Genomic DNA, 26,401 nt, shown 5'->3' with positions numbered 1-26,401 from the left:
ATAGATCTAATTATGAATAATTGGTAGGAAGGGACTGAAAGATGCTGTCTTTTTCTGGAATGCACAGAAGTTAAGAAATAAAATTCCTTGACAGTATTAAAAAAGGAATCTTAAATAGGTTGACAGTTTAAAAGGGAGATTATTTATCAGTTGAAAAAAAAGTTTGCTGTACAACAGTGTGCATGTAGTTAACAATACTGTGTACTTAAAACTTTGTTAAGAGGGTGAATTTCATGTTATATGTGTTTGTTTTTGTTATTTTTTTTTACCATAGTACAAGAAAAAGTTCGAATAGAAACTTTTAATGACTGGATGGGATTTTTCTTTCCCTAACAGTTGGATAGAGTTCTTCGGAAGAAAGCAGGATTGACTGTTGTTCCTTCACGTAATATCTTGAGGAATTCTGAATATCAAAGGCAGTTTGTTTGGAAGACCCCTAAAGAAACTGCTCCAGTTTTTGCAGCCAATCAGGTAGTTTAATGGATATAATACATTTTAAAGTATCATCTGACCTAGTGATGCAGATTTAAGATGCAGAGCTAAGAGCTAAAGAAATTAGGTACTTAAGTAGGCCTGGAGGTAGGTTCTAGAAAAGTGAAAATGAGATTTTTGCTAAAATCATTCTGTTACTTCTGATTTTTAGTAGTAATATGATACTGTCCTAGGCTACAGATGATCATTGTTGCCAGATCCATCACATACACTAAATATGAGACAGGGTAATGAAACTTGATGCCTGGTAAGTTTCTGCATGCTGTGAGATTTCTTTATTTAATAAAAAATTATTAAATTGTTTTTAATCTAAAATATTGTGCTCGTTGACTAATATGTTGCATGTTTTTTGTCTTGCAAGAAAGGCATAACTGCTTTGAATATTTTAATAAATATAAAATACATTAACAGTAAGACAAGATACATAATCTTGTTTTTGTATCAAATGAGCAGTAATAGGAATTGTCAGTTTAACTATATTTATAAAATTCAAAAGCTACGATGATAACTAAATGTGATACTAGATTTCATTGTACCCATACACAGTTTTTGGTACTGGACAAACATGACTAATAAATACTCTGTCGTTTTACTACCATCATCATCTAAACAGTTCCTAGGCTCTTAACTCTCATTAATGTTCTTAACCATACTTCTAGGCCCAGGGAAGGAAATACTTCATTTAGAATATCTGCAGAGGCCCATGATAGCTTAGACTTTTCTTTCTCATGATCTTGGCATTTTTTTTTTAATAAACAAACATACCCCTTCATATATCCTCACATTCATTTTCTCTTCTATGTCAACATTCACTTATAAACTATGTACCCCTGAGGACTGAGAGGGTAGATTCAACAGGACAATAATATTAGTCATCTTACACTAATAATACCCGTGATCCTATAAATTGTGGGGGTTTTGGGCTTGCTTTTTTATTATTCAGTTTTCTAAAAAACTGAATTTTTTTTTTTTTTATAATTTTTTATTATATTATGTTAGTCACCATACAGTACATCCCCGGTTTTCGATGTAAGGCTCGATGATTCATTAGTTGTTAAAAAACTGAAATTTTTATAACATTTTAGGAACATATAAAATAGCATAAGATGATTGTACTCTTTGTGAATCTAGTAAATAGGAACAGTACTTCCTTTGCTGGCTTACAAGTATTCTTGAATAGTAAGTGTACCTACAAAATTACTTACTATCTGAAAATTGTAATTGTTCACTTTTGTAGAGCATTTCATCTTTAAGCTAAAGCTGATTGAAATCAAAGCCCCACTGACAGCTTTTACATATTTCAGTGGAAACATTGTGTAGAAATGCTCCTTTTATAGGCTGCAAAGTATAGTATAAAATAAATCGCTGGCGATACCTTTACTCGAAGTTTTATTACTGTCATCAGTGAAGGTTTCAAATAATTTTGGGGGGAAGCAAATGCTCTTTGTTAATTCAAAGCATATCAATTTCAGGGTCTGTGGATTGAAGAGCCGTGTGACGGAAACTTTCAATGCTTCTTGATAGGGAACCTCTAAAGCTATTCAGTTCTATTTTACCAAGCACCTGTTTTCTGAAAAGATGTCTTGTATTAATATGTAAAGGAGTCTGAACAATTTTTGGCGAAAAAGTCCTTGAGGTTATACTCAGGAAAAAGATACTCTGTTTGGATTTGATCTGTATGAAGATGCACTACTCAGCATTGTAAAGCAGTAATATAGGTTATTTGTGCTCCATATCTTTTCCTTTTGCTTTCATTGTAGTCAGTGGTAATATACCATAATATAGAAGCCATCTTATAAAATATTAAAGATAAAAAGAAACATTTAAAAATAAAAACACAGAGATGCCTGAGTGGCTTAGTTGGTTGGGCATCTGCCTTCAGCTCAGGTCGTGATCCCAGAGTCCTGGGTTCGAGTCCCGCATCGGGCTTTTTGCTCAGTGGGGAGCCCGTTTCTCCCTCTGCCTGCTGCTCTCCCGGCTTGTGCTCGCTTGCTCACGCTCTCTCTCTAACAAGTAAATAAATAAAATCTTAAAAAATAAAAATAAATAAAAATAAAAACCTAATTACCTGATTTTTTCCCCTTGCATTAAACTAAAGATAAGCGAGCAAAGGAGAAAAACAGAACAAATGAACACATCAGACATTCAGAATGTTAAGAATCTTCTGTTTTTGGAGGAAGAAAAAAAATTCATTTCAAGGAAGGAAAAAAAATCTGTAGAGCTGACAACAGAATTGCCTTATAAAGTGAATGTCTATGTTCATATCATTAAAATATGCCTATTTTACTTATCCCATTACCATACTGATGGGAGGGAAAGGTGAGAAACTTTGGGGAGAAAAGATATGGTTTATTTATTTATTTTTTTGGCTTAAACATTTTTTTTTATTATTATAGTAACTATTATTCAAAATATAGTAATGAGTGTAGAAAGTTGATCTTTGGATTTTTTCCCAGCTTTATTGAGGTATAATTGACAAATAAAAATGATATATTTACAGTATACATGTAATGTTTTGATATGCATATACATTGTAAAATACCACAATCAAGCTAATTAACACATTTATCACATAGTTACCTTTTTGGGGGTGTGTATGTGTCTTAAGATCTACTCTCTTAGCAGATTTCAAGTATATAATACATAGTATTAACTATAGTCACTGTGTTGTACCTTGGATCTCCAGAGCTTACTTGTTCTGCAAACTGGAGCTTCGTACACTTTGACAGCATCTCCCCATTTATCCCACCCCCTAGTCCCTGGTAACCACTACTGTACTCTCTGCATCTGAGTTCCGCTTATTTAGATTCCACATATAAGTGAGATCTGCTGTATTTGTCTTTCTGTGCCTGGCTTAGTTTGCTTAGTGTATGTTGTCCAGCTTCATCCATTTTGTTGCAAATGACAGGATTTCCTTCTTTCTTAAGGCTGAATGATGCTCCTCTGATTATGTGTGTGTATCATTTTCTTTGTCATTCATCTGTTGGTGGACACTTAGGTTGATTCCACATCTTGACTCTTGTGAATGATGCTGCAATGAAGGTGGGAATCTTTGAGATACTGATTTTGTTTCCTTTGGAAATGTACCCAGAAGTGGAATTGTTGGATTATATGGTAGTTCTCTTTTTAATTTTTTGAGGGACTGCTGTATTGTTTTTCATAATGACTATACTAATTTACATTCCTACCAACAGTGTACAAGGATTCCCTTTTGTCCACATCCTTGCCAATACTTGTTATCTTTTGTATTTTTGGTAATAGCTATTCGAACAGGTAAGAGGTGATATCTCATTGTGGTTTTAATTTACATTTCCCTGATGATTAGTGATGTTGGGCACCTTTTTATATACCTGTTGGCCATCTAGATGTCTTCTTTGGAAAAATGTCTTTTCAATTTCTCTGCCTATTTTTTAATCAGATTGTTTGCTTTTCTACTGAGTTGTAGGAATTCTTTATTATTTTGGATATTAATCCCTTACCAGATATATGATTTGCAAATATTTTCTCCCATTCCATAGGTTGTCTTTTCACTTTGCTGGTGCTTTCTTTTGCTGTACAAAAGCTTTTTAGTTTGAGGTAGTCCCATTTGTTTATTTTTGCTTTTGCTGCCTCTGCTTTTGGTGTCAAATCCAAAAAGTCATTGCCAACCCCAATGTCAGGGAGCTTACTGCCTATGTTTTCTTCTAGGGGTTTTATAGTTTCACTCCTTATGTTCATGTCTTTGATCCATTTTCGGTTGACAGTGTCCAGTTTCATTCTTTTGCATGTGTGTGTCCAATTTTACCAACACCATTTATTGAAGTGATTATACTTTCCCAACTGTATATTTTTGGCTCCTTTGTTGTAAATTAATTGACTGTACATTCATTATTTTTGGGCTTTACATTTTATTCCATTGATACATGGTGTCTGTTTTTATGTCCCTTTGCCCGTTTTTGAAATTTATTTTTTAAATTATTTTTTTAAGATTTTATTCATTTCAGGGGCGCCTGGGTGGCACAGCGGTTAAGCGTCTGCCTTCAGCTCAGGGCGTGATCCCGGCGTTATGGGATCGAGCCCCACATCAGGCTCCTCCGCTATGAGCCTGCTTCTTCCTCTCCCACTCCCCCTGCTTGTGTTCCCTCTCTCGCTGGCTGTCTCTATCTCTGTCAAATAAATAAATAAAATCTTTAAAAAAAAAAAGATTTTATTCATTTCAGAGAGAGACAGCAAGCTGGGGGGAAGGACAGAGGGAGAAGGAGAGAGAGAATCCTTGAGCAGACTCCCCTTTGGGTGTGGAGCCCCATGTGCTCAATTTCAGGACCCTGAGATCATGACCTGAGCTGAAACCGAGAGTCAGACACTTAACCGAGAGTCACCCAGGTGCCTGTCCCTTGCCCATTTTAAAAATCAGGGTTTTCTTGCTATCAAATTGCTTGAGTTCCTTATATATTTTGAATACTAACCTATCAGATATAGTATTTGCAGATATTTTCTCCCATCCTGTAGGTTGCCTCTTGGTTGATTGTTCCCTTTGCTGTATGGAAGCTTTTAGTTTGATGCAGTCCATTTTGTCTATTTTTGCTTTTGTCGTCCTTTGGATGTTAATTAGATATATGAAATGAAATTATAAGCAATCATATAATTTCACTTTTTTGGTATCCTATAATTCAACTTTATATGTGACATTCTTAAAGCATTCGAAAAACTAAGTTTTGTGTATTTAACCAACAGAGAAACTAAACTAAAGTAATTTTTGTTTTAAGGTTTTCCACAATAAAAGCAAATTTGTTCCACAATTCAAAGGTAATTCAATCATCCACGAAACTGAATACAGAAGAAATTTCAAGGGTTTATCTCCAGTGAAAGAACCAAAATTAAGAAATGATTTGAAAGAGAATGGAAATTTTGAAGCAGTATCTCCTGAAAAGGTATTCATCAACATCTAATTTTAAACAAAATAAAAAACTTATGATTTTAGACTCTACACATTTTCTTTTACCAAACACTACCTGAGATTTTTGGTTTTAGCTGGTTTATTAATTCATTTGTTTGTTCATTATTTGCTAGATATTCATTAAGCACCTAGTGGGATCCAGGCACTGGGTAGGTACTGAGAATACAATTATAGCCACACTATGCCCCACACAGCTCTTGAGCTAGTAGTAGGGAGACACAGATGTAACCAAATAGATATAATACTGTGGCAAGTGCTTGGCAATACGGCAGGTAAGTCTGTGATGTCTAATAGCAAATGATTGGCCTTACAGTAATGTGAGCTATAGAGGTAACAGTAGTGATAGAAATATATACTTTAAATTAAACAATGGAAATCAGACACAAACATGCATACATACATGTATTTTTTAATTTTAATTTAATTTTAATTAAATTAATTAATTAATTAATTTATTTATTTATTTTTAAGTAGGCTCCATGCCCAACGTGGAGCCCAACTCAGGGCCTGAACTCAGGACCCTGAGATCAAGACCTGAGCCGAGATCGAGTTTGATGCTTAACTGACTGAGCCACCCTGGTGCCCCTTTTTTTGTGTTATGTATTTATTTATTTAAAGTATATATACATGCATTTTAAACCAAAGCTTCAGCATGCCAAATTATAGCTAGTCTAAGTTATATGATATACCACAGCACATACAAATACCTACCTCTGAAACTACAGCTTATTTAAGTTCTAGCGTCAGGTTAAAATTATTGTAAATTCTAGGTAAATGGAGTAAAAGTCCTATTTTCAAATCTTCTGGAGTGTTATAACTAATGCTTTATGGGTTCTAAAAATAGAAATTATATGACTAAAAGTAAATTGGCATCTATATATTTATTTCTGTACAAACACATATATACATATTTTTGGATCTTGATATTAGGCAGAAAAAAGGGTTGTTATTCAGTAAAGCAATGTGGTTGGTAACTTACTCAGTGGGACTTTATATGTAATTATTGTAACACCAGGGACCCCTGGCTGGCTCAGTCGGTTAAGCATCTGACTCTTGATCTCAGCTCAGGTCTTGATCTCAGGGTCATGAGTTCAAGCCCGCATTGGGCTCCACACTGGGCATGGAACCTACTTAATTACTGTAACACAATTGAATATAAATTTAGAATATCAAAGGCAAATGTAAAATCACTGTTCAATAGGTAGTAACATCAAATATTTATTTAGATGTTTATTTGTTAATTAAAAGGTTTTTTTTCCTAGCTAAGGATGTAAAATTTCTTTGTTATAAAGTGAACCAAATCCTGAGCTATACTTCAAAAAATCAACCAGGTATACAGGTTTCAAAGCTTGCTTGTTGATCGCTTGTGACTTCTCGGTTATCTTTAGTAGTTAAAACTTACTTCCACAAACAGAATTGTAATATATCCAATTATATTTTGTAACATTTATGTTTTCACATTCACCTATAACATATTTTAAACATAAAATGTTTAAATAATTTCCATTTTAGTGTAATAAAACAGATGATCCTTTAAAATTAGAAGCAGAGATGGAATCAAAAGAGTCAAACCAGCCTAAAAAGAAGCTTACTCCTTGGAGACATCAAAGGCTTGGGTATGTATTTTAGAAGGAAAATATCATGGTATTTAGATGATCAACATGGTGAAATATTTACTCTCATTTCGTTTCTGTTAGGAAGGTGAATTCTGAATATAGGGCAAAATTTCTGAGCCCAGCCCAGTATTTATATAAAGCCGGGGCTTGGACCCGTGTGAAGGAAAACATACCAGATCAGGTGAGTATACATAAGCTCAGCAAGCCCACATTTTCTCTGAGCCTGTATCCCAGTTCAATTTCACAATGAGTTTCATTTAGTAATAGAGACTACGGTTTAAAGGTGTGTGATACAATAGTAGCACTGAAAGTATCAGGAACTTAAAGTTATATGTTAGAATATAATTGATCAGTGTGTTTACTTTTTTAAATATCAAATAGCTCCTTTTTCAACTAGAGATTGTTATTAAAGTCTTTTAAGTTAAAAAGGCTTTTTACAATCCAATATTTCATTGTGTTAATACAACTCAGTTTATAGAATTATAGCATTGTAGTTTTCTTAATAATATCCAGACCTCCAGTCTCTGAACTGAAGATCGGTTTTCAAGATTAGTTTGTCTGACAGAGGCATCCACTGGCAATGTGGACCATGACAGTCTGTAAGCATAGGGGAGGAGTGGCCTGTGCTGATCGAGGTTTGAGCTCTAGTGTTGGGATACCCTGACCTATGGGAGAAATTCTGAGGATCCTAAAGAAAAGTTTGAAGGAAAGGGTAAACCTAGAATTGGGAAGCTTCTTACGGTCAAGAACAGTGGAGTTTCTGGTTGTTGTGCAATTACCATCTTTTAAACCACATCTTGATGATTTCCTGCCTTTTCTGTGTGCATAAGCAAAAGCAAAACAATTTAGACTTAGTAAATACCCCCTCTCCCATCACTGCGAAGAGAGAGATCATTTGGATGGGGGATGAATCTTTTATTTAGCTCTGTACTTGACGCCATGGCTAACAGTAACGTGTCGTGAGCCTCTGGAGGAAGGCACTGGCACTTTGAGCAGCTGGCTCTTGGCACTGGCAGCTCCCAGACCAATGTCCTGGTGAGAGTCCCGTATTCCACGTGTTGTTTCAGGAGGCTCCTTGATTCCTTTCACTGTGGCTGCTCCTGGTGCTCTCTACTGCCCTACTTGGGCATGGCTCAGCAACAATTCAGGCCGAGTAAAAGGCAAATCTTAAAGCTGTCCCAAATATTGTTGGAGGCGAAATTCACATATTCACCCTGGTGAAGTAAAGTTAAAAAATAAGAGCATCGGGAGCAAGCCTGATGAAGCAAAGGAATTGTGTCCATGAAACTCCTGAGCAGTTTGTGGCCATGCCAGACCTTGGTGAGGAGCTATGAGGATTCTCAAGGGGAAATGAGGAAAAGCTGGGGGCAGAGGCAGGGTACAGAGCGTGGCCACAGAGGGCTAGTGTGGCCAATTAATAGGTGTTAGCCACTGGCCTGTTACTTTTAGGGGCGTCACTGGGTTGGACTCATGAGAGGCTCCTTGTTTTGGAAAGATTATCTCTTAGTCTCTGAGACTTATTTAAATTAAGGTGAGGTGGTATTTAGGCGTCAGATCTAAAAATTTAGTGGACTAGCGGATTGTTTTGTCTGGAATCATGATAGGGTGATGGTCCTTATCCTGGTCTGATGGAAGAAAACATTTCTGTTGATGTTAATTTAAGACCTGTCTTTTCAAGTTTTCCTATTATAACATCTTGGTAACATGACTTTTTTAGGCTTTAAAAAAAATTCATTGCTAATGCTGGTTGTTAATGTTTAAATTAGTGCTATTGTTTGCCTTAACCTCTGTGGGCAAAATAATTCAAAAAGTGAATTGGAACTAGAAAAGAATAAGAAGTTTTAGCTAAATTTTATCGCTGATGGTGATAGCAGTTTCAGTTGACCAGGTCATAGATATTTAATATGGGCCATATTTTAGTTAAATCTTAGGTTTTATTTTTAACTTGAAGACATTTACTTATTGGCTGCTTATGAGGTATCTAAATATAAGGTACTCCCTCATTTTCCCTCTCCTAACGTTTCATGAAGGAATGTTATTCACACTCTTCAAATGCACTTGGACATCAGTGACTTTATCATTAGAATATTAGCTTTTTTAGTCCTGTTATAGTTTTCTGGTCCATATGTCATATTTATTTCCTCCTATGTTGTTTGAAATATTACACTTTTTGAATCTATTTATAGTCTAGTGCCTGGGTATTTTATCTAAGACCCAGCTCCTATTCATATAACATTAGAGTGGTTTGTTTTATTTGTCCAGTGGCTGCATATGTCTTATCTCCATTATAGAACCACTGGCACTATTGCTTTTTATAAAAGCTCACTTAAAGGGTTTTTAATAATAACCAGCAGTTGCAATTGTTCAGTCTCATCCTTAGAATAACTACTGAACCTGTGTTAAATTTCTTTTTTCTTGTTTATTAGGTAATCTTCTAATCAACCAAACTACATTAGTTGAGATACTTTTTCCTAAAGTGTCTTCCACAAATAGGACTTTATTTCAAGATAAAGTTCCACATTTGAGAGACATGCTATAATTTGACAGACATTGTAAGGATGGCTAGGTGTAAAATGATTCATTTTGAGGGGGATGACCTTTGGGGAAAAATTTTTATTTTTTAATCTTTCAGTTTTTTTATTTGAATTTTCTGTATATAAATTTTAAACAATTTAGTTGAATTCTTATTTTGGGAAAAGAAATTTAGAAATGAAAACATTCTACTTTTAGCATTTATATCCTATAATCTGATGGTGTTACTTGGAAAGGAATGTGCGTGTTGTTTTAATTGAGTTTAATTGAGTTCCTACCCTTTTTAGTGGCTCTGCTTGTGGGCTGTAGGGATTGTTCTTGATATTGAGCTCATACCATTAGGTTTTTTTCTTTTTTAGTAGAAAAACTTGCTTTAGGAAATATCAACTTTCTATTTTTTCATCCTAATTTAGGATCATAGAAATCTAAAATTAGGTATTTGTAAACCACTATAACATTAGCACTCAGATTATTAATAAAGATTGCTATTAAATTTCAAACATTGAGTTTTGAAGGTAAATAACAAATAGAACTGAATAAAGTTTTACAGCATTTCCATAGTATCTCCTTTTTAAAAAATATTGTTGACGAGTAAAACCAGATCACTGTGCACATGGAGGGGATATTTACCCATTCGCTCGTTCATCAGACAATAGGTGCTCCCACCTGGATGGAATACAGCCTTCTCTGCTGCTCCTTCCCACCCCCCACCTTACGTACAGTACAGGGCTGATGGACCCCCTTTGAACCACTCCTTCAATTTATATCTCCTTTGTTTATTACGGCATAGACCATCCAGTATTATGATGATAATTTATCATAGAGGAGGAGGTCTGCCTCCTCTATCGGACTGTGAGCACATTGAGTGCTGTGGGGACCTTCTTGCTTATCTCTGGCTCTCAGCCATCCAGCTCAGGCCTAGCACTTAGTCCACACTCAGCACACTCAGGATGTGCTGCATTTTCCCTCACATTGTGGAGCTTATAGGTTAATGGGAGAGAATAACAAGAGCAATTAATTCCAGTAGAATGAAATAAGTACTAATGGGGATATGCATGAAGGGCGTTGAGAACTGGAGGAAGCTGTACTAAAGCTTGAAGGTTTTACCGTGTAGGTGAGGGAGCAGCTGTGAAACATTTGAAACATGAGGGAAGTTAATAGAAATAAAATCTGGTTTATATCAAGGCCCTTTATAACAAGGCCTTTGTGCATTCACAACACCCTGGTGAGGGGGCGCCTGGCTGGCTCTGCTGGTAGAGCATGCGACTCTTGATCTTGGAGTCCTGAGTTCAAGCCCCACATTGTGTGTGGAACCTACTTAAAACAAAACCAGCAAAACACCCTGGTTAGTAGTTCAGTAGATTCAAACTGTATGTCTCAGTTCCACCTGTTAAATGCAAAAACCACTCTTAGGGATTAAGGTTTAGAAATTAACAGAAATGTTAGATGAACATGGCTCAATTTTTCTTGGCAGTGAAGAAAATATCCTGAATTATCCTTCAGGAGTGTTTCAGGTTTGGTTCATTAGAACAGTAGGATCCTGCTGGGATTATATAGTTTCTTATGCCACCATCACAGGTGCTGTCCTTTGCTTTGGCTAATTCCCTACAGATGTAACACTTTCATCCCTTTGCGTTCAGGAGTGTCTCCTTAAGGACCTGAGGATGTGTTTCTCTAGTTGCTTGCAATGCCAAGTTCATTATTTGCTTTTTTGCCTGTAAGTGAAAGAAAATCTTAGCAGACAGTATCAGCATATCCTTTTAATGTTATTATTCCATCTTTATGATAGGAAAAATCGAGCTTTTGAAGAATAAATAAAGATGATTTTAAACAGAATTTTAAGCTACAACTTAATTTTTTTACGTGGTGGAATTGAATTGAGGGAAGCCAGCAGGTGGCAGTATGAGGCATAAGATGAAAGGGTTTCAAAGCATATAAAAGGCGCCTCTCCATATGAAAAGATGTTATTTGCATATTAGGGAATTCAAATTACCTTAGAGTTCATCAGAACGTTTTTTTTTTTTGTATTGTCACTTTGCTGAATATATTACAATTATTATTTTGTGGGCTATTCTTTTATTTAATACATTTCTTAAAAGTTGAGGTTTTGCTGATGCCAAGGGAACGTTGAGGAATTTGGAGAAGGAAGCCTCATGATTCTCTCACTGGGGGCTTCTCTGGTAGTAGCAGCTATTGTGGAAGCCAGGAAATAAAGCCAGGATAGGGGTTTCTGGCATGTCCTACTCTCATTACTCTTCCAGAGGTGGGGAGGTAGGAATAATAATAGGTTACCTGTTGTTGATAGCACTCCAGCCATGCAAGAATGTGGCTGGTGTTCAAGGTAATATTAAGATCTCTTGCTCAGAGAATGAAATATTACTAAAAATAATTTACAAATATTGATTGACAACTTTGTTATATATTTAGAAGGAAGAATAATCAGGTATTTCATTGATACCCATTAATATTCAACTATGGCATTAACCTGTCATTAAGCATGTTTCTGTATTCCTCTCCTAGGCTTCTCTAAATGCCATGTGGTATGCGGAGGTTGGTTGCTTTTGAGTTTTTAAAAACTGTAATAATGCATAGAGTACCTGTGTAATTTCAGTCGAAATACGAAGTAGGTGTCAATATTTTTCTTAGCTGCTGCAAATTCTCCTTCCTGCCTGCTGGCCTGAAATAAAATAACTGTATTGTGCTTTAGCTTGATTGTTTTAATTTCTGCTTAAAAATGCACATAGTCTGATGAGTGTCTGGCTCTTTTTGCCTTCTTTTCTCCTTGTTCTCTGGCTGTATTTGTGTATCATCTTTGATAAGCTACGTGGTGATATTTGCAAAGGAGTACTTAAAGTAACACACAATGTCTCAACTCTCCTGCGTAGGTTAAAGAACTCCGAGAGAAGGCTGAGTTTTATAGGAAACGAGTTCAAGGAACACATTTTTCTCGGGACCATCTGAATCAGATTCTGTCTGACAACAACTGCTGTTGGGATGTCTCCTCCACCACGAGCTCAGAAGGAACCATTAGTAGTAACATCAGAGCTCTAGATCTTGCCAGGTGAGCTATGTTCTTTGTGGATGGCACAGATGTATGTTGTAGCTTAGGTAGATCATGGAATCATATAGGAAATTGACATGACCACTCAAAATTTGTCTTCCGATCAGCCACTTATTACATTTCATTATTTTTAGTGTATTCTCTGTGAAAGTAAGGCTGTGTGTAAATAATACGTAGTGTAAATCTAGAAGACTGGACTTTATACTATATATATGTAATTTTTATGATATCTCTTAAGGGTAAACTAGGAATGATTATACAATAGATGGAAAGAACATTAAAAAGTAACAAGAAGAAAAGGTAGCAACAACATGGCAACTTAGAGAATATAAGCTAGTGTATATCCTGTTACCACTCATTAATGGATTTCCGTGGTTAATATGACACTTAGGCCCTGATTCTGTGGGACAGTTCTCTGCTCTTTAGGTTTTAATTTAACATTATATAGCTTTATAAGAGAAACAGCACATTGATTTGTAGCAAATAAAATAGTCTTTAATTGTTGTGATATGTCAATAAAGTCATATAAGCCAAATTGAACTTTAAGTTCTAATTATGACATCTGATTTTGAAAATTCATCACAAAATCCATTCTTTAGGAATAACTGGAAAAGTTTAATCTATCTAAAGTGTACAATTTGAATCAGTTTGCTTGATCCACAAGTACACTTGAGTTTGTGCATAAACCCTAATTGAGTAAGTGAACAAGTTAGACCCTGTGGAGTCCTCATTTATGTGTGTAAATGCCAGTCTAGGAGACACTCATGAGTGTTGTCAACAGTGGTACAGGCATGCATGTGTGAAGGTAGGAGTAAGAGGTGATACATGTATTTTATTTTAGAGTATTTTAATAGAAAATCCTAATTGTAACTTTAGTGTATTATACTGTCAAATGAACTCTTAATTAGAATTCTTTCTTCAGTATCTGGGCAAAGTAATATCTGTGGGAAACAGTTGTGAACACTGGAAGGGAATGACAGACTCATTAAATTGAGTATAAACTAGAAACCTCAAACTCAAGTTTGAAACTATTTCTGTCATGCAGAGATCCTACAAGCCATAAGACTTTGCAGAAATGTCCTCCTACAACACTGGAAGAAAAAAGGCCTGTCTTGGAAGAGCAGCCCCAGAAAAATACCACAGAGAAATTGGGTGTGTCAGATGCTCCCACCACACCTGTTAGAAGGCGCCTGGCATGGGACGCAGAGAACCCGGATGAAGGCTTGCAGAAACAGCCGAGAGAGGAGGAGGAGGGCGAGGAAGAGGAGGAGAAAGCAGAAAAGGACAAGCAGGTTCATACGGGAGAGCTGGAGAAGTTGGAATTACATGAAAAATCTAAGGCAGACAAGATAAAAGAAGGGTAAGAGTTTTAAATTTATCAGTATACGGAAGCATTATGCACACGGTTAATATTTTTTGTTTTGTCTCTAAGTACAGTGGCTTACACTCTTGGTTTTATGACTAATAAAGAACAGATGTTCCTTTAATGTCACAAAGCAGGCATTTTTATATGATTTGTAATTTGATTGACTCAGGTATTTGAGTCACCAATAATTGGTAGTTGAGCACTTGAACACTGGGGGGAGGAAGTCGTTAGGGTTATTTTCATGTATGTCCTGCTAATTATGATTTATCAGATTTGTAAATGTGTCTGGAAGAATGGCTTTCTTTGTGATTTGAGGAAAATAGCTGATATTCTTTAATATCAAATGTTTTACTAAAAAAGAAAGATAATGTATTGTAATATTAAAATAAGTGATTTCTGCAAATAGCTAATTCTTGTTGGTTTATATCTTAATTGCTTTGGGCAGTGGTTCTCTACCACTGATAATGATGCCTTTTGTTCATAATCCAAATTCCTTATCATTCTGTCATGAGTTTTGTGCCTAATAGGAAACTTAGGCCCTGATTTAATGGAAGAATTCTCTGCTCTATTGTTGGTGACTTGCAGTGATCTTCCCTCTTTTCCCATATTCAGTCACTCTTAACCTCTTAACTGCATGGGGATTTGTTTTTTCAGAAACAAAATGGCCTTATCTAATAAACTGTGTATTTTCTTATTGCACAGTAATGACAAAATATTTTTAATCTTATTTTCTGGAGGAAATGCTTCATAGTAGATTGTTTGGACTTGTAGGTCGGATTCTTCATCCGTATCTTCTGGAAAAGGAGGCCGGCTTCCTACTCCAAAGCTGAGAGAACTTGGTGGAATCCAAAGGACTCATCACGATCTCACCACTCCAGCTGTTGGTAATGGGCAGATGCTGTGGTTCTTATTTTACCTGCTTTTTCTGTATGAGAATTTAGTTTGAAACTTGTTGTCTTCTGCATTTTTCCAGGCGGTGCTGTTTTAGTGTCTCCATCTAAAGTGAGGCTTCTAGTCCCAGAGCAGAGGAAAAGAGTGTCTTCTCAGGATGGCTTAGAAACTGCAAAGAATGATTTTAGGAAGGTAAATATTTATATTTTTTGGGGAAAAACATCTCTTTAGGAAGTGATTATTTTAGTCACACGTAACATGAATAATAGGTTCAGATTTTAGAAAGTTCTGTGTGTCGTGTGGAGATGATGCTATTAACCTGCTTTCAGTAAAGGGAAGGCATTGAATTGTTTTTTTTTGACAGTAACATTCTATTTCTGCTGATACACTTTTTTTTTTAAGATTTTATTTATTTATTTGAGAGAGAGACAGGGAGAGCACAGTGAAAGAAGCAGGCAAAAATTCTGGCCCCGATTGAACTTCTATTCTAGTAGAGAAGGGAGACAATAAACAGATAACTAGGTGCAATACACAGTATTTTAGACAGTGATGAGGACTAAGGAGAAATATAAAGCAGGGGAGGTAAATAGGAAGTAACCAGGGAAGTTCTCACTGAGAGGGTGGCATTTGAGCAGAATCTGAAGTGGGTGAGAGATTGATGCATATGCATACGTAGGAAGGCATTCCGGGGAAAAAGAACAGCAAGTGCAAAGTCCCTGAGGTAATCAGGTACCCGATTCCTTGGGGACCAGCCAGAGAGCAAGAGGGGGAGAGTGTGGGCAATGAGTTTGGAAGCGTAGTGGGGAACTAAACTGTATAGAGCCTTATAGGTCATAGCAAAGACTTTGAATTTTATTCTGAATGAAATGGGAAGCCTTTGGAGGGGCAGAGGAGTGATACAAATTGACTTAGGTTTTCCCATGGTTATTCTGGCTGCTGTATTGGGAACAGACAGCAGGGATGTGAGAGCAGGGGCATGAAACTAGGGAGGAGTCAATTACACTATCCAGGCAAGAGGTGATGGTCGTTTGGTTCATACTGGTAGGAGTGGAGGTTGTGCGATGAAGTCCGATTCTGGATATGCATTGAAGGTGTAGCTGACCAGATTTGCTGATGGCTAAGATATGGCATGGGAGAAAGACGAGTCAAGGACAACTCAAGATTTTTGGCCTGTGCAGTAAGGATGGAGTTGCCACTTAACTGAGATGGGGAAGACCGTGTCAGGAAAAGGTTTGTCAGGGAAAGCGAAGAGTTCTATTTTGGACATATTACGTTTGAGAAGCTTATCAGATGTGCAAGTAGACATGTCGAACAGGCAGTTGCCTTTCCGAGTTTGGAGTGTGGGAGGAGAGGCTGGGCTGTAGATACAGATTTGAGTGTTTATTGTCTAGGTGATACAGGTATGTGAGGTCTTGAGACTGGGGAAGATCATCAGGAGAGTGGGTACAGATAGAGAAGGGTATGTGTAGATAGGTGTCAGCCCCAGTTTTCTGATACTGGGAAGTTGAGATGTAACCAGCAAAGAGGCTGATGAGAAATAGCCAGAGAGGTGGTGGGAAATAGGAGACCGTAGTATCTTGCAGGTGTCAAGGAGGAGGGAGTGTCAGGGGTGCCTGGGTGGCTCAGTTGGTTGGACGTCTGCCTTTGGCTCACGTCATGATCCCGGGGTCCTGGGATCTAGCCCCACGTCGGGCTCCCTGCTCGGTGGGGAGCCTGCTTCTCCCTCTCCTCCCTGCTCATGCTCACTCTCGCTATCTCTGTCTCTCTCTCTCAAATAAATAAATAAAATCTTTTTTAAGGAAAGGAGGGAGTGTCAGTGCTACTGATGGATCAGTAAGGTATGAGAACTGATGATGGTGACTTTGACAAAGGGCAGTTTTGGTGGTGGGGAGGGACAAAGCCTAAATGCAAGTGAGTTCAAGAGAAATGAGAGGAGAGGAATCAGAGGCAGTCATCACAGACAATTGTTTTAAGAGTCTTTCCCATGGGGACGCCTGGGTGGCACAGCGGTTAAGCGTCTGCCTTCGGCTCAGGGCGTGATCCCGGCATTCTGGGATCGAGCCCCACATCAGGCTCCTCCGCTAGGAGCCTGCTTCTTCCTCTCCCACTCCCCCTGCTTGTGTTCCCTCTCTCTCTGGCTGTCTCTATCTCTGTCAAATAAATAAATAAAAAATCTTTAAAAAAAAAAAAAAAAAGAGTCTTTCCCATGAAGGGGAGCAGAGTAACAGGTGGTAGTTGGGAGTGAGGTCAAGATGAAGGAAATAACAGCACATTTATATGTTGACAAGAACAGTTTGTTTGTTTGTTTTAAAGATTATTTATTTATTTGAGAGTGACAGAGTGTGAGCATGGGGGAGGGGCAGAGGGAGAGGGAGAAGCAGATTCCCCGCTGATCAGGGAGCCCAACACGGGGCTTGATCCCAAGACCCTGAGATCATGACCTGAGCCAAAGGCAAACGCTTAACTGAGTGAGCCACCCAGGCGCCCCAACAAGAACACTTTTAAAGAGAGAAAGAGCTGATGCAGCCCCAGCCAGCCCCTTTGCACCTGTGCACTGAGTGCCGCACACCCCTCGAGATGTTGCATAGGATCTGGGGGAAGAGCGAATGGAAGGGTTGATTTTAGGCACTCTGACAGTTCCTTCTTTGTTACAGAGGAGGCAGAATATGTGAGCATTGCTGATTAAATAGGGAGATGTGGTGGGGAGCCTTGGGAAAATCTCTTTGGATTGTTTCTTGGTGGCACATGAAGAAAGATCCTTGATGAGAATGAGACTGGGGAAGAAAAGGTTGGAGGTTTGAGTAAAGAAAAGGAGGCATGAAATGGTCTTTTCAGAGAGTGGGAGAGGGAGTGGGCCAGGGAACTGTGAGATAATGCAGGGCAACATAAAGGGCTCATTTTTGGCTGGTGGTCACAAATTTGAGGTAAGACCAGTCATGATGAGTTGTGTGTTTTTCTCCAGCCATGTTTGGCTGCGGAGGTGCAGGATAAGTAGAGAGTTGGATTTAACTGGGGTTCATGTTTTGTCAAGGAGTAAGAGGAAATGAGAAAGGGGGTCAGGGAGTTAAGGTATATGCCGGGAATTGACTGTGATGATTGGCCATGGAGGTCGAGTTAGTTAGGGCAGAAAAATAGGACTTGGGAAGGTAAGGCACAGTGCAGAGGTGACAGGATCAGTGGAAGGTCTTGGCAGACTTATTGAAATCGGGGTACCCATGGTGATTAGTTTTAAAGGTAGGAGGTGGTGGTCCAAAATTGGAAGTCTGGAAGCTTCTTGGAAGTCAAGGATGCTTCTTAGAAGAAGTACTAATTGGGTTGAGATATTGAGGAAGAGGAAGAGTTGACGGCGTAAAAAGGGTGGAGGAGAGAAGCATAGCATGTGTCAGTATCCTGGGGTGAGAAAGAACATAGGGTTCTTTTTTTTTTTAATTAATTTATTTCAGAGAGAGACAGTGTGCAAGCAACTGTGGGGAGGGGCAGAGAAGAGGAAGAGAGAGAGTCTTAAGCAGACTCCACACTGAGTGGAGGAGCCTGATGTGGGGCTTGATCTCATGACCCTGAGATTATGACCTGAGTCAGAACCAGGAGTCGAATGCTTAGCAAATTGTATACCACCCAAGGGCCCCCATAGGGTTCTAAAAAACACAGGCAAGTATAGTGTGTGGCAGGGAGTAGGTCAAGATGAGTCTAGAAAAGATAGCAGTATGGAAAATTTTTGTCATTATCTTGAGAGCAATGGGAAGCCATTGAAATATTTTAAAGACCTTTCTGGTTGCCATGGAAAGCAAGAGTAGACTGTGGTTACCCTTAGAAGGTCATTGGGGTATTCGAAGTAGGACGTGTTGTAAGGAGGGTGGGCCTGGACTGAAGTGGATGAAACTGAAGAATTGTGTAAGGGGAACAAAATCAAGGCTTGGTGCTGGGTTGCATCATGGGGGCAGTGAGAGACCATGAATGATTTTTAGGTTTCTGTCTTGCCCAACAGGATTGATGGGGATGCCATGTACTGAGTAAGAGAGCTCTGGACAGAAACCACCTTTGGAGGGGGACATCAGGAATTTCACTTTCATTCACTCAATTCGATATGTAATGTGCTCTTACTATGTGTCAGGCACCGTTCTAGGATCTGGGGATTCACTGGTAATCACGACAGAATCCCTGCCATCATGGAGCTCACCTTTTCATTTTGAGAAATAGATAATTTTTTAAAAAGATAATTTCAGCACAAATAAAATCACAAAGGCCCTCCAAGGTGGGGGTGAGGTTACTTTACATTAGGCCATCAGGACAGGCACCTCTGAGGAGGTGACATTTTAGCTAAGAGCTGACTCATGAGGGGTGTGTCCAGGCAGAGAGTAGCAGAGAGCAGTAAGTACTAGTGGGCAGCGGTGAGAGTTTTAAAGAGTAAGAAGACCAGTGTGACTGGGGTGAGGAGAGGGTAGGAAATGAGCTTTGGAGGGGGGTTTGGGTAAGGAGGGGGGATGTCATTCTGAGGCACTGGGAAGCCCTGGGGGGTTTAAAGCTACACAGCAAACATGATCTGATTTACGTAATGAAATCACTCTGGCTATTCAGTGGAGAATGGGCTGTATGGGGGGTGGGGATGGGGTGAGGCCAATGAGAAGGCTTTAGGCTCAAAAACAGATCACCAAGGCCATTAAATTAAACTTGGGAAGCCCATATGTTACAAATATTCTAGAGTTTCATTCAGGCCTTTTTAGCAGTAGTGAAACCAGTATGACGGATCTCAAATTCTGTGTATATATGTAGAAAAAGAAAAAAAAAATCGAACAGTTTTCCTAAGTGCTAATTATAATTATAAAAAGGGAAGCAAGAGAAAGATTTGTGATTTTATTTTAGATCTTGATTTAAAGAGAAATGTTTGTCAGAGAAGACCTCAGGCCTTCTCCACTTCAAAGCAGTAGGTTCTCTAATTGCAGAAAACAATATCTAAGGTCAGAAAGCAGTGTTTTGAATATTGTGTCAATAAACCCAAAGTCAATGAGTAAAGGCCACATTTACAAGGAATAATTAGGAAAGTTTGGAACTGTGTTTGATTTTACTCGTTTGAATTCTCCTAATAAGTAAAATTATACAAGGACTTTTAGGATAGTGATATGTTATCACTGTGGAAAATAGAAAATACTGACCAACTAAACAGAATAAATGCTGTCCTCCCTACTGTTCAGGGGCAGCCATTATTGAATGCTTGAGTTCTTTAGATATATAGTGTATTTGTCTATTGTGCTTTAGATAAGGTTTCATAATCTATTTTTTTCTCACTTGGCAATGAATTGTGAACATATTTACATATCATTAAATATCACTTACAATTAAGTCTTAATAGTGACATGATAGGCAACCTGTAGTTATACCAGCTGTTTATTATTGAAAGCAGTTTTTTAAAACCAGATGCCTATTGTTATTTCTTACTTTTTTTGTTTTGAAGAAATGCTGTAAAGGAATCATCCTTTAACTACTTTTTTGTTCATATTATCTCTTTTTGTGTAAATACTCTGCAAGTGTTATTGTGTGATAAAAGAACACAACATTTTAAGGCTTTGCTGTTTCAGCAGCTCCCCAGAGAGATTGTGCTCCCAACAACACTCTAGGAGAGTGCCAATTTTTTTATATCCTTGTCAGCATTGGGTATTATAGTGTGACTTTCAAAAAATTTTTTATCTTTTAATTTGCTAAGTGAAAAATTAGTATCTTGGCGCTTTTATTTTGAAATTATTTGATTACTAGTGAGATAGGATGTTTCTGCTGTTTGTAATTTGTCTATATAAGTCGCTTATATATATCATTTTTCCATTTTTAATTTATATTTTACTACTTTAAAAGAAATATTTATGTAGCAATGATAGTTCATTGTCAATATATGTTGTATATTTTCCTCAAATTTGTGATTTAAAATTGTTTTAATGTTTACATATTTTTATATAACTAAATATGTTTACCAGTTTTGGTTGTTAGGCTTATAAAATCTTCCCCACACAGAATTTACATAGATTTTCCCCATAATTTCTCCTACTGCTTTTATGGTTTTATTTTTTGTGTGTTTAAAGGTTTGATTTTTTATATATATATAGACACTTTTTTTTTTTTTTCCTTTGGGGTCACTTAGAAAGAAAGTCGTGCTATATGCCTCCTGACTTCTCCAGCTGCTGGTATAAAAACAATCGATCCCCTGCCTTTGAGGGAAGATTCTGAAACCAATATCCCCAAATTTGCTGAGGTAACTCTTCCAGTTTCAAAAATTCCAGAATATCCAACAAACACACCTGGGCAGTCTCCTTCTCCGCCCTGTGCTGCTTCCTACTGGCATCCCTCTCGTCGAATTCAGGGCTCTCTGAGAGATCCAGAATTTCAGCATAATGGTAATTATTTTGGTTTTAATTTTTTGTCTTTTAAAATGAAAGTATGATGGGTACAAAGGCTTAAGTAAGTACTATATGTTAATAAATTATGTTACGTAGTATTTTAGTTAAGGTAACAGATTTCTTTAAACGGGGAAAGTCTCATCTCCTCTCTGGAACACTTAACTGTGCTATAACCCCAGTTCACTTTTGTATAATTGTGAGGTTGCTTTCTTTCTTTTTTTTTTTTTAAGATTTTATTTATTTATTTGAGAGAGAGAGAGTAAGAGCCATGGGGACCGGGCAGAGGGAGGGAGAGAAGCAGACTCTGTACTGAGCAGGGAGCCCAATGTGGGGCTCAGTTCCAGAACCCCGAGATCATGTCCTGAGCCGAAGGCAGCAGCTTCACCACCTGAGCCACCCAGGCGCCCCAAGTGTGAGGCTTCTTTCAAGTTCTTTCCTATACACAGAGAGGCAACCCCCTGGATGCCAGTAGCACCCCTTTCCCAGGTGTGACATCTACAGATGTCTTCAGATATTGCTAAATGCTGCCTGGATAGCGAATTCAAGGCCATAAGTTATTTTTCTTTCATTTTATTAGGCATTGCTGTGCTCTTTTCTAGCTTCCACTTTTACTGTTGAAAAGTCTTGTGTTCTCATTTTTTTTATCATTGTGTGTGGCTTCTTTTCCCCTGGCATCTTTGGAGACCTTCTCTTCATACTCAGTGCTCTGAGCTTTTACCACAGGTCTCTGTTTTGCTAGTGCTCAGTGGGCTTTTTCAGCCAGGGAACTTGGTTCCTCACTTTCTCGAATTATTTAATCAGTAATTCCTTCCCCTCCATTTTTTGTTTCCTCCTCTCCTGGCATGCCTTGTTATTCTGATGTTGGACATGATCTTATTTTCTTATCTTACCTTTCCTATTTTCCATCTCTGTCTTTTTATTTTAATTTGAAAGGGTTACTCATTTTTATTTTTTACCTCTTCTTCTGAGTTTTAAAACATTTTTTTGCTATATTTTTAATTTCTAAGAATTTTTTAACCCTGTATGCTCCCCGATACAGCATCTTGTCCTTATTTTATGGATGTCATGTTCTATCTCTTTGAAGAGATAAATGTTATATAGAATTCCCCTGTTTTGACGATGGTACCCTTGCCCTCAGTTGAACCTGTGTCCTTCAATGAGAATCGCTCTGGTAAATCTTTGGAGATGGAACCTCCATGCCTTTTTTGGGAGGAAGGGCAGTGAGTCAACTGCAAATTTAAAGAAGGATTTGGCAGCCTGTTCTGTAAACCAGTTTCCTGGTTCAGTCTTACCTTCACTCCAACTTTCAAGGGTACTTAGTACTCCTAAACCAGAGCCAGGAGAGGAGAACAAATTAGCTGCTTCTTGGTTTCCTTCCTCTGCTGGCTTAGGATTCAGCTCAGGTATGACAAGGACACACTCACTGCTTTTCTGTTTGCTTTCCATTTTCCAAAATTTTGTTGCTGTTTTGTTGTCTTTCATTTTCTCTGTGCTATGGGCTTATGTCATTCTTATAAATGTGTGTAGTCTACCTACCATCTTTAAACAGAAGCCTACTGCATTTCTTTAAAGTTAAAATAGATCAATATTGTCACTGTAAAGAATTCTAGAAATTTTCTATTGTTTGTTTACATATTTGCTAAGCACATTATAAATTAGCGAATGGTCTGTTAATAATAATTTCTATTAAAATATAAAATAATAAAATTTTTGACAGTCTACTTTCACTAAGATTCTCCTGTAAATAAGATATACTGTTAGGTGGCTTTGAAGGATAATTTTTCTGCCTTTTTTTTTTTTCAGTGGGAAAAGCAAAGATGAACAATTTCCAGTTGCCTCAGCATGAAGTCTTTAATGATGAAGGTATTTCAGTAGTGAATTAACAAATGATCAAAGTGTGAGGTTTTAATATATGGTAGATCATAATAGTATTATGATCTCAACATTGGATTAGCACTGTATAGTTTACCAAGCACTTCCACAGATATTATTTCATTAGATCTGTGAAACCCTGTGAGGGGGGTAAAATTATCCCCATTTACAAATGAGTAAACTGGGACCTAACATTTTGAAGAATTTTTTTTAGGGCAAACAGATGATAAGAGAGATTATGCCTAGCCTCACACCTGAGGTCAATACTCCTGTTTTTCCATCCTGGCTAGCTGGGGGTTCAGGAGTTTGGTCTAGCATATCTATCACTTTTTTCAAATGTCTATATATTGCCAATTTTCAGTTCTCAAAAAAAAAAATATGATTAGGGAAAATGGACTTTTTTCTTGTGTAGCAGTCATTCTGACAAATTCATTTGCTTCTAATAGTGGCAGGAGGAATTTTGAATTCCTGATGTGAACAATCAAAATTATTATTTTAATTCATCCTAAAATGTATGAAATTACTGAATTTATAAATTTTGGATTTGAAAGTAAATTTGAATTAATACTTTATATATTATAAGTTCATATACATTGAAGATTTTCTCTCCTCTTAGCAAACTTGGGACTTCTTTCAGAATTCATTGAGCTAGAAATCAAGTTATTATGTTTTGAAATGCAAACATCTGGACACTTTGAATCCAGTTGTGTTTTCTTCTTAATGGAAGAACAGTGTTTACAAACAACCTTATAATAGATTTGCTTACTGAGAATGAGGAATTTCTGTAATAAGAAGGGTAGCATGTTGAAGTCAAACATTATTTCTACATTAAGTGAAATTATTCTGGAAATGTGATGTAAGCACTATGTTAAGGTATAGCATTTGTTTTAAAAATGCTCACAAAAGCTTTTTGCTTTTTAGAACAGCTGTGCTTTTTAAAGTAGGACAAGACAGTATGATGATGAATTATTTCCAAGTAATACTGAAATCACAGGCCATGTGTTTAGGTAAAATGACATTGTGGGATTTCAGGCAGGAAACAGAATGCTCATTTAGCATTAAAATGTTTGATTTCTAAGTATGGTAAACTTGGGAAATTATGGTGAACTATCCTGAAAATGTTAATATATTTTAATAATTTTTTTCTGACAGTCAATATTGACATTACCAAGCTTGATGCTTTTAATTTTCTGTTAATGTTATAAAACAGTATTTTTATTAGAGATGTTTTCTACATTGATTATAATTTTTTCATTGCAGATGAGGACAGATTATCTGAGATTTCTGCTCGCTCTGCAGCTTCTAGTCTCCGGGCTTTTCAAACTCTGGCACGAGCTCAGAAAAGGAAGGAGAATTTCTGGGGCAAAACATAATTAAATGTGTATCTAGTGAGCTGCTTAACAATCTAGAAACAATTGGCATAATTTTTCTTTATTGCTTTACTATGTTGAGACTTTTCAAGTGTTTGGATTTTTTTCCCCAACATTTCCTACTTAAAAAGAATTGGTTGACTTTTCAATAGCCAATTCAGTTTACTTGGAAAATTTTAACACAGGTTCATAAAAATTCAACTTAAAGAATTCTTTTGACACCTATCCCAAAGTACAAAGATGTAGATTTCTTCACATGTTGTAAGTTTTATATCAAGGATAGCTGGTAGAATTGTGAATTTTACCTATCCACAGAATATTCTAAAAAAGGAACAAAGTGAAGTAAAAATTAAGATCCAAGCGTGAAGTATATATTCCTTGAAGATTGGTGTTGTTTATCTTTATGATTTGTAGATGTCATAAGATGAATTTGTTGTTCCTGTAACTTTTGCTGTAGCATTTCTTTTTATTTTAGTACCTTCTATACGTGGTTGCAGTGTTAAGAAAATTGTACTTTAAATTGAAAATATGAGCTGTATATATTTTTCTTATTTATGTAACAAAGTTTCCTGAGAGAATATGTATTTTTGATCTTTGTGTGTATTCTATTTGTATAAGGACTTTGGCTTACATTTGAATAATGTCTAAATTTTGAAAAATTATTTGTATAATGGAGAGTTAAAACTTTGTAGATATTTTGAAATAAAAATTGATCAAGTATTTCAATTCTGTTTGTTTGAAGTGTTTCATGTTTTTTGGCTTCTCCAGAAAGTTGCTACATGGAATAAATAATTATCTTTTAGAAACAGGTTAACTAAATGTTCTACTTCTTTTGCAGCTGTCCAAATTCAATAAAACTGGAGTCCACAATAATTTTGTATGAATATAGGGAAAATGCAGCATTTACAAGGCAGATTTATTTTCAAAAATTTAACACATAATTTTTGACTATTCTTTACTCATAGGACATATTCTGTTTTCTTACTCTTTACTTCATCTTGCAAATCATAAATCGAATTTTCTGAAAATATGAATTTCATAAACATGTGATGTTTATAAGAATACACTGAAGACAAATACACAAAATAGTCATACCTGTTGGTTAGAAAACAAATGAAAAGTCTGTTTTAAAGTGCTTAATTTGGTTAAAAGTGCTTTTGCAAATCATTGATTCACAGTAAGGTTGTTAAAGATCTTATATTACGGGGTTATAAATAACTGGGCATACAAATATTTGCTTACATCTCACTGACATTAAAATTGTTTATAAAAGTTATTAAGGCACTAAAGGTGGGAATCAAAGTTAGAAATTAGTGTATAATTGCTGTTTAGAACACAAAATCATTTGGCTTTCATACACATGTACTGAGGCATATTATCTGTAAGATAAATTTGGAGCTTACTGTGTCCCTAGAAGCTTAGAGGTATCATTATCTTCTTCCTCAAAAGCTGGTTAGTTTAATTGGTTACCATAGAGTTTTCAATGACCACTGATCTACAGTAAAGAAAGGAATTATAGCTAGCTTGCAGGGAATTGTGTATAACAGTCTATGTTACCCTAAGCTACAGACTGTAAAATATGGGTGCACCTGTTGGAGTAAGTCACACCACATGAACTTGCTCTATTGGATGTTCGGTAGATTAGGGAATGGTTCTTACGAGGTTGAGGTTATCCCCAGTCTCTGGGTGACAATTTAGCTTTGTAGTATCCTGCTGACAGCCTCTTAAAAGCACTACTCAGTGGCCCTGGGGAGAGAAGAGTGTTGAGAGATCAGTATTCTGTACTGAAAGCAGCTCAGAGGACATGCATTTGAGTTTGTGGGTAAATAGTTTCAGTTACACGAGAAATATGCCATGATACTTGCTGGAGTTTAGGCGCTGG

General features: G+C 36.9%; 1 protein-coding gene across 2 annotated transcripts in view; it reads left to right on the top strand.

Annotated features, from left to right (window-relative positions):
* The window catches only part of MDM1 (Mdm1 nuclear protein), a 30,879-nt gene extending 5,631 nt beyond the window's left edge, over positions 1 to 25,248 (top strand). Inside the window, exons 4-15 of one of the 2 annotated variants that reach the window (XM_040637238.1) lie at positions 337 to 471; positions 5,238 to 5,402; positions 6,941 to 7,044; positions 7,126 to 7,225; positions 12,097 to 12,126; positions 12,462 to 12,637; positions 13,683 to 13,997; positions 14,775 to 14,887; positions 14,977 to 15,086; positions 21,022 to 21,274; positions 23,081 to 23,140; positions 24,410 to 25,248. In XM_040637238.1, coding sequence (XP_040493172.1) covers positions 337 to 471; positions 5,238 to 5,402; positions 6,941 to 7,044; positions 7,126 to 7,225; positions 12,097 to 12,126; positions 12,462 to 12,637; positions 13,683 to 13,997; positions 14,775 to 14,887; positions 14,977 to 15,086; positions 21,022 to 21,274; positions 23,081 to 23,140; positions 24,410 to 24,522 — 1,674 coding nt within the window. In that variant the 3' untranslated portion in view covers positions 24,523 to 25,248. The remainder of the gene's footprint in view (positions 1 to 336; positions 472 to 5,237; positions 5,403 to 6,940; positions 7,045 to 7,125; positions 7,226 to 12,096; positions 12,127 to 12,461; positions 12,638 to 13,682; positions 13,998 to 14,774; positions 14,888 to 14,976; positions 15,087 to 21,021; positions 21,275 to 23,080; positions 23,141 to 24,409) is intronic. The other variant, XM_040637239.1, reaches the window with a different exon arrangement.
* The last annotated feature ends 1,153 nt before the right edge of the window (positions 25,249 to 26,401 follow it).

The sequence above is a fragment of the Ursus maritimus genome, unplaced genomic scaffold, assembly GCF_017311325.1.
Source record: "Ursus maritimus isolate PB19 unplaced genomic scaffold, ASM1731132v1 scaffold_21, whole genome shotgun sequence".
NCBI lineage: Eukaryota > Metazoa > Chordata > Mammalia > Carnivora > Ursidae > Ursus > Ursus maritimus.
Note: the sequence above shows the minus strand (reverse complement) of the source record. Positions and strands in the feature narration are given on the sequence as shown.